Genomic DNA, 13,466 nt, shown 5'->3' with positions numbered 1-13,466 from the left:
TTCCAGTTCCCCCCACAAGGCCATGTTTTATTTTCCAGCATTTTAGGATAGTACACAAAAGTAGTATTTAAACACCTAACAGGGAAGAAATGTTTGGCACTAAAATGCCTTGTGCACCTGCTGTGCTGAGGCAAAGGTCTCCAACAAAATGACTGTTGGTCAAGTCTCTCCTGCTTCTATTGCTTTTTAAAGCCACTGAGAAATTTTAGGTTTCCTTGGCTCTACACGATGGGTAATTTCCTCCTCAAGTGGCAGGAATTACCTTTTCAGCTTTAGAAAGTGAAGCCAGCATTTTATTCTGCAGCTTTAACTGAGCACGAAGAAACAGGATGCAGATCCCCAGAACTCAAGTCTGCAATGTTCACTTATTTTTGCATGATTAAAGCTCAGATTTACCTCTGTAAAGAATTACCATTTACAACTCCTTTTTTTCCCAGAGGCTGACCAGGAGGTTCTCCACTTCATTTACTGTAATAAATAGTTGATAAGAATAAAAGAGGAAAGGCTGGATGCCATAAAACATCAGATCTCCCAGGTCATTTGCAACATGCCCAAGTGGAGCAGTGACTCAGAAGGTGAGCATTCCTCCCCAGCAGTGGAGAGGCTGCTCAAAGCAGGACATGGAATTTGGGAGTTCAGGCTTCACTCCCCTGCCTGTCAAATGAGTCACTTGAATTTCAACAATATTTAAATAACAGCCTGCATCTCCCAGGCAGCAGCAGCAGACAGCACACTACGAGCACAGCGCTATCATTTCCATGTTACAAAACGTGCAGGTGTCTCCACTCACACCCACCCGACAGGGATCTGCAGTTGAGTTTGGATTAGGAAATAATCCACACAGAAAACTCCAAGCAGCAGGACACAGGGCCCACAGCAGGAGACTCAAGCTGCCCTTGCTGCCCTGTGAAGTGCAGGTCACAGGACACTGCTCTGTCACTTCCAATGTCCCCTTGGCAGCTGGCAGGCAGAGCCACAGCAGTCCCAGGGGCAGGCACTCCTTATGTAACAGGGATGAATACTGCCATGCCTGGGAAAGCACAGGGCTGGGAGTCAGGATTCATGTTTGCCAAACAAACAGCTTTCCAAACATCCCCACTCTGGCTGTCAACACTCTCACTGTTCCGGACAGCCCTGTTTGTGACTGCTGCAACTGCTGCATCCAAGGACACCTTTGCTTTTCACAGGGCCTGGCCCTACTCCAAGAGCAAATTCTTCCTTTCCTGGCTCAATTCAGGGAATCCAACCCATCTAGCTGCCTCTTGGAAAGGCCTTGCAGGACACTATGTTCAGAAAATACTGAAACATTTTGCCTAGAAAGTAAAAAAAGGGGGAATCGAGAGATGAGGAACAAACTGCTCTGTTGCTCCAGGACAGTGTCCAGTGACCATTTCCACTCCAGCTGCCCTGACCATAGGAGGGGCCAATTTGAAACACTGGCAGTGCAGTTTGGCACAGTCGACTGCAGTGGGTACCCAATGGTTTGTCACACTACAGACACTTCCCAGCTGTGCCAGGCCAGGGCTCTGCAGCTGATCCACAGTGGGAAAGTGCCCAACCTCTAACTAACAGAGCCAGTTCTGCTGTTCAGTCACAATCTTTCCAAACAATGCTGCTAAGACTGATCACACCACTAAGCAGATGTTTCATTAACTCCCATCCCATTTGCCACTGCAGGACAAGAGCAGGCAGAATGGGAAAGCAGAAAAGTGGCAGTTACCAGGAGTGCTTTGCAATCAGAATTCAGAGGTGCAAGATTGAGTGCAGAGACTGCAGAGGATATAGTGGCCCACTCTGAAAAGCCTACAACTCAAGAACTCAGACAATTCCTACTTTTTCTGGCCACAAACCTGAAAAAGCACTGACAATTAGCATTGAGATGGCACTTTCAAGAGAGCAGGACTACATCCAGCTGCAGTTGGCTGGCTGGATGCAAAAGCTGGAAGTATTAGTAGATTAACAGATAGAAAACAGATTATTGGACTTTAAGGCACTTCATTTCTTAGATCTCTTTAAGCAGCATTTTTAAAAAGCACCTTGATACAGAACATCATAATTCAGTTCGGAATGAACTGCTCATAGTCAGTGAGGTATCACACACTTACAGAAAGGAGAATCTTTGGGGCTCTCAGATTCCCCCCCCTTGCTCCTTTCATCACAGTCCAGCCATTAATTACTCAGCTGCAGACAGCTCACACCCTCTGCAGCTCTGCTTGAATCAACCTCTCAGTGGCTTTTGTAAGAGGGGACAGGCAAGTCACTGCAAAAGGTGGACAGAAGGCACACAGGCAGTGGGACCACAGTGCCCAGCGTTGTGGGGGACACAGGAGATGTAGAGATAAAAAAAAAATAAATACATTTTTAAAACGTACCATCTACAAACTGGTTTTAGTTTCCTCTCTGTCCTCTATAAAGAGGTAAAGAAAGTAGAGTCGCAGAGCTGAGCTCCTCTCTCCTAATGGGAAACCTGAGCATGGAGCAGAACGAAAACACTGCTACCTGCTGCACTGGCAACAACGTCACACGATTTTTCAGGGTGTGTCTCCCTGCCTAAAAAAGCCTTCTACCAGCTCATCAAATGTCCGTGAGCGATTCTGCTTTAGGACATTTAAGGGAGTGAGTAAATATTGCTCTGCAAATCCAGTTGCAAGGTGCTCACTGGAAACAGGTGCTGCTCCAGTTGTTCCCAGCTGTTCCCCACTCAGCTCTTCCTTCTCACCCATGTGACGCGTGCAGCCTTCTACTGAGCAGGGAGCTGGCTCACAGTAGTGCTGAGGAACCTTAACATCTGTAAATGCTTCAGGTTTCTCAGTATTTTTCTCTGGGGACTCATAAACGACCCCTCGGGGCACAGAACGTGACATGGCTCTTTTCCAGAGACTCATGGGTTTCTGCCCCCTCCTTTGGCTTTGCTGCTGTCCAGACTCTTGCACGGGCTTTGGGACTTTGAAGTCAGGAAGCACCTGGGGGGCTGAGCTCAGGTATTCCTGAAAGTAAGCCTGGCACATGTCAGCCTTCACAATGGGAACGATGGAGCAGGGTTTCAGCCACTTCACAAACTCGCACAGCTCCGCGAAGGACGAGTGGTCCGAGTATGGGATGAGGTGGATGTTGGGGTGGGTGACCTTCATGGGCCTGCCTGTGGGGATGATGGCAATGGTGGGGTGCAGCGCATTCCAGCTGTCGAGCGTGTCCCAGCGGATCTCGGCGACATCCACGGCACGGATCCAGCCGGCGCCCTCCTCGGCGGTGAACACATCCGGCAGCTCCAGCAGCCGCATCTGCTCCAGGCGCCAGGGACTCACCACCACCCACGTGCTGAACTCCAGCGCCAGGTCCACCAGCAGCGTCTCCTTGCCCAGGGTGTACACACCTGCCAGGAGAGCAGTGCCTCAGGCACAGGGCAGGACGTGAGCCCTGCCAGAGGCTGTGCTAGCAGGAGGAAGGGCAGCACTCACCAATGACCACGTGGTGCTGCGGGTGGGCACGGATGAGATGGGCAGCCTGGTGTGTGGCCAGCGCCCGTGAGGGCAGGGCCCGCTGGGGGTGGCAGTGAGTGTTGTCCAGGTACAGGCGGTCGATGTGGCGGCCCCTCAGCGCCGGCTCACTCTGCATGGCACTCGTGTAGCGGAAATCTCCTGCAAGGACAGGGATGGCAGGACAGGGCCCAGAGAGGGTGTGGAGTCTCCCTCATTGTGGATATTTCAGAATCATCTGGTCACAATTCTGTGCCATGTGCTCTGGGACAACCCTGCTTGATCAAGGGGTTAGGACCAGGTGACCCACTGCAGTCCCTCCCAACCTGACCCATTTTGTGATTCTGTGATTGTGGCAACCTGCCCTGTACCTGTGTAGAGGATGGTGCCGAAGGTACCCTCAAAGAGAAACATAACGGAGCCAGGGCAGTGGTTGGAGTCGATCAGTGTCACCGTCACCTCACCCAGGACATGGCTCTGCCCCACCTCCAGCGGCCGGATCCAGCACATCGGCACCTGCAGGGGCCGAGGTGTGAGGGTTGGGACAGGCAGGTGGGGCTGCCCAGGCGATGAGGGCTGGGTGTGGCAGGTGGGGGTGCCCAGGCGACGAGGGCCGGGGCGGGCGGGACACACCTACCTGCAGGCGGCGGTGCAGGAGGCGGGCGGTGAGCGGGGAGCAGTACAGCGGGCGGCTCCAGGTGCTAGACAGCCCCACCGTGTGGTCCGAGTGCATGTGGGATAGGAAGAAGAGGCGGGCGCCAGCCGCCCTCCGCAGGCTCCAGAAATCCACGGCAATGGGGGTCCCGGGCAGCACCGTCCCGCTCATAGCGGGCGGAGACCCCGCGCCCCTCACGCCGCTTTTGGCGGGAAGCGCCGCGCACGCGCGGACGGCGCGGGGCGGGGCCGGGCGGCGCGCCAGGGGCGGGGCCGCGTCACGTGCGCGGGGGTCACGTGGGGCCGGGGATCGGGACCGGGACCGGGACCGCGACCGCATCCTGGGATCTGGGACTGGATCGGGACCTGGGACTCGGCCTAGGAGTGGGAACAGGACCGGCGCCTAGGAGCGGGGCTGGCGCGGGGCCATGCCGTACCTGGGTGGCGAGGAGGCGCAGCGGGAGCTCCGCCGGGCCCTGTCGAACCCGCACGTGCAGGCGGACCCGGCGCGGTACCGCGGCGCCGTGCTGCGCGTGATCCGGTACGGCGGGCGGGGGCCGGGCGGGGGGCGCGGGGCCGGGCCGGGCCGGGCCGCGCTGAGCCCGGTGCCCGCCGCAGGCTGATGGCGCAGGGCGCCGACGTGTCGGGGCTGTTCCCGGAGATGGTGAAGGCGGGCGCGGTGTCGGACGTGGTGCAGAAGAAGCTCGTGTCGTTCTACGTGCGCGCCCAGGCCCCGCGGCAGCCGCAGCTGGCGCTGCTCGCCGTCAACTCCCTGCGCAAGGACTGCGCCCACCCCAGCCCGGCCGTGCGCGGGCTCGCCCTGCGCACCATGTGCGGCCTCAGGTGCGGCGGGGCCCGGGGCGGGGCGGGGGTGTCCCCGGCCGCGGTGCCCCGCTGATGCCCGGCTGCCCGCCCGCAGGATGCCCGGGATCCAGGAGTACCTGCAGCAGCCCATCGTGAGCGGGCTGCGGGACAAGGCGTCCTACGTGCGCAGGGCGGCCGTGCTGGGCTGTGCCAAGATGGTGAAGCTGCAGGGGGACTGCGAAGTGGGTGAGTGGCCGTGGGGCTGGGGACACGCAGGTGCTGTGCTCATGGTGCGCGTTCGGGCTTTAGGGCCGGGCTGGGTTCGCTGTGCTGCCCCTGCAGGGCAGAGAGGGAGAGAAAGGGAAGGGTAGTTAAGGAAAAGACTGAGAGAACTAGGATTGTTCAGCCTGGAGAAGAGAAAGCTCCGGGGAGACCGTGTTGTGGCCTTCTAGTACCTGAAGGGAGCCCGCAAGAGAGCTGGAGAGGGGTTTTGGAGAAGGGTGTGGAGTGACAGGACAAGGGGGAATGGATTCAAACTGAAAGAAAGCAGGTTTAGGATATTAGGAAGAAATTGTTCCCTGTGAGGGTGGGCAGGCCCTGGCACAGGTTGCCCAGAGAAGCTGTGGCTGCCCCTGGATCCCTGGAAGTGTCCAAGGCCAGGTTGGACAGGGCTTGGAGCAACCTGGGACAGTGGGAGGTGTCCGTGCCCATGACAGGGGTGGGACTGGATGAGCTTTAAGGTCCATTCCAACCCTTAACACTCTATGATTCAATGATTTTGTTCCATCCCCAGTCTCTGATAAGCCAGGGGCTGCTCTGACCCACACAGACCCTCAGGGAAAAGTTGTGCCAAGGGCAGGTCTTCCTGTAGAGTTTGAAGTTGTGTTGATCCCTTCTCCCAGTTCAAGCCACATCTTTTTTTTTGTGATTAAGACTCACATATCGTGATGATACTGCAGTGTGCCAACAGAACTTGATGGCAGGACCTCTGTGCTTTGCAGATGGTGCTCTGGTGAACGAACTGTACAGTTTGCTTCGTGACCAGGACCCCATTGTGGTCGTGAACTGTCTGAGGGCCTTGGAAGAGATCTTGAAGAAGGAGGGAGGAGTTGTCATCAACAAACCCATTGCCCATCATCTCCTCAACAGGTTTGTTTTCTTTGGTATCAAGATGGTGCTGGAAGCATCTCTTGTTCTTGTGTTTTCTATGCAGAGAGGCAGTTTCTGGGAGGACCTAAGGAACTCTTGTCAGGTACCCAAAGATGGAGGTGGCCATCCTAAGTTAACTAAACCACTTTAGGCTAAGGTCTTCAGAGAAATCTGGGATGTCCTGCTCTTCCAAGGAGTCTTTGCCTCAGCTGATGGTTTGGTTTGTAATTGTAGGTTAATGTGATTAGACTTTTGGGATTTTTTAAGTGATAACACACATGATCTACCTGTGGGACAGGTATGTTCTAGTATGTCTTTCCAGACCCATTGAAAGATATATTATTTAACCATTGCTTGAGGAAATCAGTTTTTCTGCAGGTAGCTCTACGTGCTCTGGGAACAAAGGGGTATTGCTCTGCCCAGGGTTCTTGTCAGTGTTGCTGCCTGGTGTAAACACCAGCAAAAGTGCACATGACTGATACTGAGTTAATAACTGGGCAGTTCTCTTGAGATAAAACCGTGGCATCCACTTGGTTTGGAACAGAGGCCGTAAGGAAGTCGGAGGCTGAGGCCTCTGCTCTGCACAGCGCAGATGTTCCTGCACTCCCTGACTCGTGCCCCCTGTGCCTGTGCTCCTGGCAGGATGCCTGACCTGGATCAGTGGGGGCAGAGCGAGGTGCTCACCTTCCTGCTGCGCTACAGACCCCGCAGCGAGGAGGAGCTCTTCGACATCCTCAACCTGCTCGATGGGTACCTCAAGAGCAGCAGCCCCAGCGTCGTGATGGCAGCCACCAAGCTGTTCCTGGTGCTGGCCAGGGAGTACCCAGATGTGCAGGCAGATGTGCTGGTGCGGGTGAAGGGCCCGCTGCTGTCTGCCTGCACCTCAGAGAGCAGGGAGCTCTGCTTCACCGCGCTCTGCCACGTGCGCCAGATCCTCAGGAGCCTGCCCGGCCACTTCAGCAGCCACTACAAAAAGTTCTTCTGCTCCTATTCGGAGCCCCACTACATCAAATGCCAGAAGATGGAGGTGCTGTGTGAGCTGGTGAATGATGAAAACGTGCAGCAGGTGCTGGAGGAGCTGAAGGGTTACTGCACAGATGTGTCGGTGGAGCTGGCGCAGGGAGCGATCTTTGCCATAGGTGAGAGCTGTGCCTTGGCTCTGCTGCAGCTCTGCGCCTCTCAGGGGGGCTGTTCTCCACTGAAGGGTATCTGGGCAAGCACCAAATCACTGCTCTGTGCTGTAACAGTGCAGAGACCAACCTCCCCAGGAGTGTTTTGTGTCAGAGTGTTTCTGAACCACTGATTATTTCAGAAGTCCTGGCATTGAGCTGCTTCAGGTTGTGCAGAAGATCCTTGGATCTCATGCTGTGAGGAGGTGCTCTAAAGAAAATGTGTCATTTCATCTTGTTAATGAGCTTTGCAGTGTTCAGTGAAGCTGTGCTGGGGGTGGAGGAGTTCTAATACCTGCTTGTTCTTTGAGTTGTGATGGGGGCAGAATTAAGGTGATAGTTTTGGGTTTTTGAGCTTTAAAAATAGTTATTACAGTATTCATAAGGAGAAAGCTGGGGATTACAAAATGCCTTTTAAATATATTACATCTAAGGAAAATTCCGAAATCTTCTGAGGCATGGCCTCAAAAAAAGGAACATGACCTTGGTGTGGAGAACAAGCTCATTTGGCCACACTTTCAGAAATGGTAGTCAGAAAGGAAAGGAGAGAGACTGTTCCTTTAAAGCGAGTTTGTGATGAGTAGTTGGGCTCATGAATCCTGTTTCATTCTGATAAAAGGTTGACTCTTATGTCTTTTCAACATCCTTGCAGCCAATATTGCCAGGACATACACAGAGCAGTGTGTGGGAATTCTGACAGAGCTGCTGGGGCTTCAGCAGGAACACATCACCTCAGGTAACCATTGCAGGCTGCTGCCTGGTTTATGCTCTCAGGAGGCGCCCTTGCTGGGGCTCATGATCCCAAACTCGAGGCCCTCAAAGGCACTTGGCTTTCACTTTAATTGGCACCTTCAGATGGAAGTCTTCCAGGTGGGTTGAGGGGTATAAAGTGCGTTCCTTCTGTAGGAACTGCTCTCTGTGGGAAAGGGGAAGATGGTTGTTGCTGTGTTCGTGGTTCTTTCTGGCTGCCACCCGCTGACTCAGGGAGTGAGGGGCTCAGCAGAGACATTTTACTGTCTGTTTGAGGGCCAAGATGATTAATAGATCTTTTAAATCTCTGTGATTTCTGTTCCTCATATAATAGTCTGATTCACTTGTACCCAAGCTTCCTTTTTTCTCTTCGGCCCTCCGATCCACCTTCACATCACTGCTGTTCCTGCTGTTCTCTTTTAGCTGGTCTTGCTCTCAGATTTGAAAGCACATGCTTGCATTCAGCTGTTGAATTCAATCTCAGGAGCTGCTGGTGTTTCTGAGTGGGCAGCAAAACCTTTAAAGTTTTGACCTAAAGTTCACGAGCGTCATTTTGAATCGGGGTCAGCTTTAATTTGTCATTGTAACCTCGTGCGTCTGAAGCATCATGAGTCAGGCTTTTTAAAGGCTGGCAGTGGCCAGAAGAGAGGTTGCAGCCAGAGGAACAATCTGAAGTCTCAGTGCTTTATTTTAGACCTGATGCAGCTTTGCTCTGACAAATGCAGTGTCATGGGATTGGGAAGGAGGGTGCCTCAAATCACAGTCACAGGCAGGGCACTGACCTTCCTGGCTGAGATTTGCAAAGCCCATTGAGTGGGGGTGTTTGAAAGGTTTTCTTTTTTTCCCTGAGTGTTTTTTATAACTCTTGGGGGATGCTGATAACTTGCTTTCCTTGCAGCTGTGGTCCGTGCTTTCCGGGACCTGGCCTGGCTGTGTCCCCAGTGCACAGATGCCGTGTGCCAGGCACTGCCTGGCTGTGAGGACACCATCCAGGACAGCGAGGTGAGGGGACAGTGCTTGGGGCCAGGTGGACAAGGACTGTTCAGCTTTCCTTTGCCTCGAGACTGGGGGCGGAAATCTTCAGATTTGTTCTCTCAGCGTGCTTATTTCATGCCAACACATGGCACACAGCAGCTGTTTGCTGGTGTTTCTGTGGTTCCTTCAGGGCAAACAAGCACTGATCTGGCTCCTGGGCACACACGGGGAGAAGATTCCAAACGCTCCCTATGTCTTGGAGGACTTTGTGGAGAACGTGAAGTCCGAGACGTTCCCAGCAGTGAAGATGGAGCTCCTGACGGCGCTGGTGCGGCTCTTCCTGGCCCGTCCCGCCGAGTGCCAGGACATGCTGGGCAGGCTGCTCTACTACTGCATAGGTGGGTTCCCTCTGTCCTCACAGGTTTTTGGGGACCTGCTCCAGCCGTGTCCCCAGGGCATGGAGGCTGTGTCAGCATCCTGGCTCTGAGGAGGCCATCCAGGCTGGCAGGGTAAGGTGGTTTCATGCCTTAGGCTGCTGCCTGGCCCCTGGCTGGCTGGTGGTTGTGGACAGGACACCTTCCACTGTCCCAGGGTGCTCCAAGCCCCATCCAGCCTGGCCTTGGACACTTCCAGGGATCCAGGGGCAGCCACAGCTGCTCTGGGCACCCTGTGCCAGGGCCTCCCCATCCTCACAGGGAAGAATTCCTTCCAAATATCCCATCTAACCCTGCCCTCTGTTAGTTTACAACCATTCCCCCTTGTTCTTTCGCTATCTGCCTGCAAGCAGGCTTGTATTGTATCCCTGAAAGCCTGTTTTTAATAATTGTTAGTACTCTGGGGAAATGTGGCTGATAGAATTCTCCATAAATTGCATCTCTGTGTTCCCAGAGGAGGAGCTGGATATGGCTGTACGAGACCGTGGACTGTTCTACTATCGCCTTCTGCAGTCTGGGCTGGAGGAGGTGAAGCGGGTCCTGTGTAGCCCCAAGTCTGACCCCTCCCTGGGACTCCTGGGGGACCAGACCAAGCAGCCTGTCAATGCCTGGGCTTTGGAGTTCAACACTCTGGCCACAGTTTATGGCAGAGAACGCTGGGCACTCGCCACTGCTCACCAGCCTGTGGAACCCTCTTACTCCTGCTCTCCTCGTGCTGACTCCAGGAACAGAGACACAGGTAACCTGCCTCACCTTCCTCTGGGGTCCATTCTCCCCTTGCCAGTAGATCACAGAATCCCAGAATGGTTTGGGTTGGAAGGGGCCTTGAAATTCCTCTCGTTCCACCCCCTGCTATGGGCAGGGACACCTTCCACTACCTCAGGTTGCTCCAAACCCCTTCCAGCCTGGCCTTGGACACTTCCAGGAATCCAGGGGCAGCCACAGCTGCTCTGGGCAGCCAAGATGTTGTCCCATGGGTTTGTGTGGAAGGTCAGAGTGCTTTGGGAATGCTGACTTGGTGTTCTGATCACCTTGTGCAGTGTGTGGCTGGTCACTCACGAGCCCAGGGGATGCTGCTGATGGCACTGGGATTCCAGCCTTCCTCTGCTCCATCAAATGGGCTTTGTGCCACTGGGAGCTGCATCTCACATGTGTTTGTGCTTTCCTTTCAGAGTCACTTGTGTCTGAAGGGAATAAGGAAGTCCTCGAGGTTCATCCTGATCCTCTGATGTCTGAAGGGAATAAAGAAGTCCTCAAGGCTCATCCTGATACAGGCAGCCTGAGCTTGATCCCTGATGTTTCCCTGACTGCAGAACAGTTTGAGACGACGTGGCTGAGCCTGGACACGAGCTGCCAGCTCTCTCTGCCCTGGTGTGGGCCTGTCCACCCAGACACCATCCAGACAGCCCTTCACGTGGTCCACATCCAGACCATTGCCATGAGCAAAGCTGGAGCCCAGCCCTGGAAAGCTTATCTGAGTGCCCAGGATGACTCAGGCTGCCTCTTCCTCACAGAGCTCCTGCTTGAGGCTGCAGATTCAGAGCTGCAGGTTTCGGTGAAGCAAAATGAAGCAAAGCCAGAGGCACTGCAAGCCTTCATCTCAGCCTTGAGGACAGTCCTGGAGGCAGTGGCTGGACTGGAGTCTTGACTGGTCCCTGCTCCCAGCAGGATGCATGCTCAGGACACAGGAAAAGTTGATTTCTCTGGCTTCTTTTGCTGTGCCCAGTGCTGGTTTTGTACTTTTAAACTACAGAGTGTTGGCAGCCCGGCCCTGGGCCTGGAAAGCCCGGGTGGTGTGGGGGAAGCTGCAGCTGGGGCTGGGGAATGGAGCAGGGTGAAGGGTCTGCCCTCCCTCTGGGCTGGGGAAAGGACAGGGTCACTCTGGTGTGAGTCACAGGACTGGTGGCATCCGTGGTGGTTGTCACGAGGCACGAACATCACTGATGGAGCCAGAGCTGAGCAGAATTCAGGGGGGTGTTTTGGAGAGGATTTTTTTCCTGAGAATTATAGATAATTAAAAAAAAACCCCAAAACATCAGAGGCACCAGGATTCTGCCACTTACCTCATATTAAAATATGAGGAATAGTGCAGTGAGGAGAGAACACTTCATTCTTGGCTCCCTTTACATTTGTTTTAATTTGCTGTCTGATTTCAGGAGTAGCTTCACTTAGGGGTGAACAGAGCTCTGTTGTGCCAGAGGAGGGTGGGCAGGGTACATCCTGCCCACTGGAACCAGCAGGCTCCACTTCTGAGAGACAGGCATGGGTTTTGTAGTGCAGTGTGTTACTGAGGTGGAGAACTGCGCTCTCTGAAGTTCCCCCCAGCTTTTTGATTTCTTTGAATGACTTGATTGTACCTTCAAATGGCAGTGTGCCTTCCATGCACTTCACTGAAACCCTGTCACTGTTAAACAGATTTCTGATTTTCTTAATAAAAATGTGAATCATTCTTGGCTGATTTCTGGAGTTTCTTGTTCCTTCAACCCTCAGGACTGTGGATGGAGTGATCTGATCACTGCTGTGGATCAGGGCAGATCTGCAGCCCAGCTCCTGCCTCTGTGTCCAGCAGGGCTTTTGTCTCTGACCTTCCTTGAGGCAAAGCTTTAAGGAGCAATTGGGCAATAATTAATCTCAGTCTCATATGCCAAATTACTGTGAGGGGTGAACCTGCAGGTGAACTCAAAGGCAGATCATCAGTCAGCTGCCGCAGGGTTCCTGTTAAGTTTCCACAGCTGTCTTGTGTCCCTGTCCTTAGGGAGAGCTGCACTGGAGCATTGGCATTATGCAGTTTTCAGGATAAAATAGCTGATAATTTGTTGGCAATCCCATGGTTTACTGTGCTGTGGCTATACCAAGTCTGGGCCCTGTCTGGGAAGGGACTTGGAGCTTCTTTTATCCAGACCCCTTTCTTGATGAATGAACAGGTCAGCAGACTCCAATAACTTCTAAATATTTATTTCAGCCGATCTTAACAGAAATTACTCCATTTGCAACTAAACCATGCCCATAGCTGTGTGTAGCTCCAGGAGCATGGCTTTGCTAAACGAAGTCCTGGAGGAGTCAGCACCAAACTTCCCTTCTGGCTTCTCTGTCTCAGGGTTTAATTCCTTATCTCAGGATCTTGGAAGCTCAGTTTGCTCCCCTGGTGGGAATCAAAATAATGACTGGTGGGCTGTAAAAAAGCAGTTTTACAGCCCCCACTTGGTGCTCTCCCAGGGGAAGGGATGGAATCAGCCTGGGAGAGGGTCGTAGGGGGTGGTGGGTCACTCATCCTACCGTCTGCATCCTCTTCCTGCCAGTCCCTTTAAACCTGCCTCCCATTCTTTCTCTAAAACACACACACAGGAGGGTTTGGGCTGTTTTCAGGAGAACTTGGACAGTTGACAGAAAGGGCTGTGCTACTTTCCAGAGGAGAACTTGGGCTTTTCATTGATGTGACTGGAGAAAAGCTGTTGTGCTTCTTCCAGACACTGCAGGCAGAACCTGACACTGAGCAATGTGTAAAAGAGATTCGCTACCACTACAAACAAAAATAGTGAAGTTTGTTATCAACTGGTTTTTCTTCTTGTGTTTCTCTTAAATTTAGCAGTAAAAGTGGGCTTCACTCCTACTCAAGCCTCCAGGTTAGTGCTTAGTGCTGCAGACCCAGCAGGTGAGTGTTTGTTTTAAAACGTTTCCATTAGTTATTTTAAAGGTCACTCTCCCTCTCAGGTGAGTCCAAGGCTTATTTCTGCAAAATTAGCATTTGATATTTTAAACTAAGAGTGATTAGCAGCCCTTTGCCTTTTAGCTACTGAATACAGAAATCCTGGAGCTGCTCTGTACCCCATCTGCGAGGAAACACAGAAGGGGACACATTGAATGGCCCTAGTTACAGTCAGGGAGAGAATCAGACTTGGTACAATGAGTTTGAAGCCTTTGTGCAACACATGAGGTATTGGAAATATGGAAGATGTGATTCTCATCTCTTTTGGTTTTTTTTTTTTTTGGTTGAGAATTGTTGTTTTTGGCTTAGTTTTGTTTAGCTTTCCTCATTTCTGCACGTAGAGAAGATG

At 53.0% G+C, this 13,466-nt stretch overlaps 2 protein-coding genes across 2 annotated transcripts; one reads left to right on the top strand and one right to left on the bottom strand.

The window, feature by feature from the left end:
* Positions 1–4,365, bottom strand: DCLRE1B (DNA cross-link repair 1B). Its single transcript, XM_039565354.1, has 4 exons — positions 4,114–4,365; positions 3,848–3,992; positions 3,459–3,638; positions 1–3,373 (listed from the first exon to the last, which is right to left on the bottom strand). Exons 1-4 carry the CDS (start codon positions 4,300–4,302, stop codon positions 2,532–2,534), a joined length of 1,356 nt encoding a protein of 451 aa, XP_039421288.1. The 5' UTR covers positions 4,303–4,365; the 3' UTR covers positions 1–2,531.
* Positions 4,366–4,410: 45 nt separating this feature from the next.
* AP4B1 (adaptor related protein complex 4 subunit beta 1) lies at positions 4,411–11,869 on the top strand. The gene is made up of 10 exons (XM_039565353.1): positions 4,411–4,671; positions 4,749–4,973; positions 5,050–5,180; positions 5,936–6,083; positions 6,726–7,222; positions 7,905–7,988; positions 8,901–9,004; positions 9,168–9,375; positions 9,866–10,150; positions 10,584–11,869. Exons 1-10 carry the CDS (start codon positions 4,559–4,561, stop codon positions 11,057–11,059), a joined length of 2,271 nt encoding a protein of 756 aa, XP_039421287.1. The 5' UTR covers positions 4,411–4,558; the 3' UTR covers positions 11,060–11,869.
* The last annotated feature ends 1,597 nt before the right edge of the window (positions 11,870–13,466 follow it).

The sequence above is a fragment of the Corvus cornix genome, chromosome 26 (assembly GCF_000738735.6).
Source record: "Corvus cornix cornix isolate S_Up_H32 chromosome 26, ASM73873v5, whole genome shotgun sequence".
In the NCBI taxonomy this organism is placed as follows: Eukaryota; Metazoa; Chordata; class Aves; order Passeriformes; family Corvidae; genus Corvus; species Corvus cornix.
The sequence above is the reverse complement of the archived record's forward strand: the minus strand, read 5'-3'. Positions and strand labels throughout refer to the sequence as shown.

What these genes read in the sequence shown, in the direction of transcription:
- DCLRE1B (XM_039565354.1), bottom strand. Translation starts at nt 4,302, where the DNA reads ATGAGCGGGACGGTGCTGCCCGGGACCCCCATTGCCGTGGATTTCTGG. An exon ending in TCCTGCACCGCCGCCTGCAG is followed by an intron (nt 3,993 to 4,113) that starts GTAGGTGTGTCC and finishes CGGCCCCTGCAG; the next exon opens with GTGCCGATGTGCTGGATCCG. An exon ending in CGGCACCATCCTCTACACAG is followed by an intron (nt 3,639 to 3,847) that starts GTACAGGGCAGG and finishes CTGTCCTTGCAG; the next exon opens with GAGATTTCCGCTACACGAGT.
- AP4B1 (XM_039565353.1), top strand. Translation starts at nt 4,559, where the DNA reads ATGCCGTACCTGGGTGGCGAGGAGGCGCAGCGGGAGCTCCGCCGGGCC. An exon ending in GCAGGGGGACTGCGAAGTGG is followed by an intron (nt 5,181 to 5,935) that starts GTGAGTGGCCGT and finishes TGTGCTTTGCAG; the next exon opens with ATGGTGCTCTGGTGAACGAA. An exon ending in GCCCATCATCTCCTCAACAG is followed by an intron (nt 6,084 to 6,725) that starts GTTTGTTTTCTT and finishes TGCTCCTGGCAG; the next exon opens with GATGCCTGACCTGGATCAGT.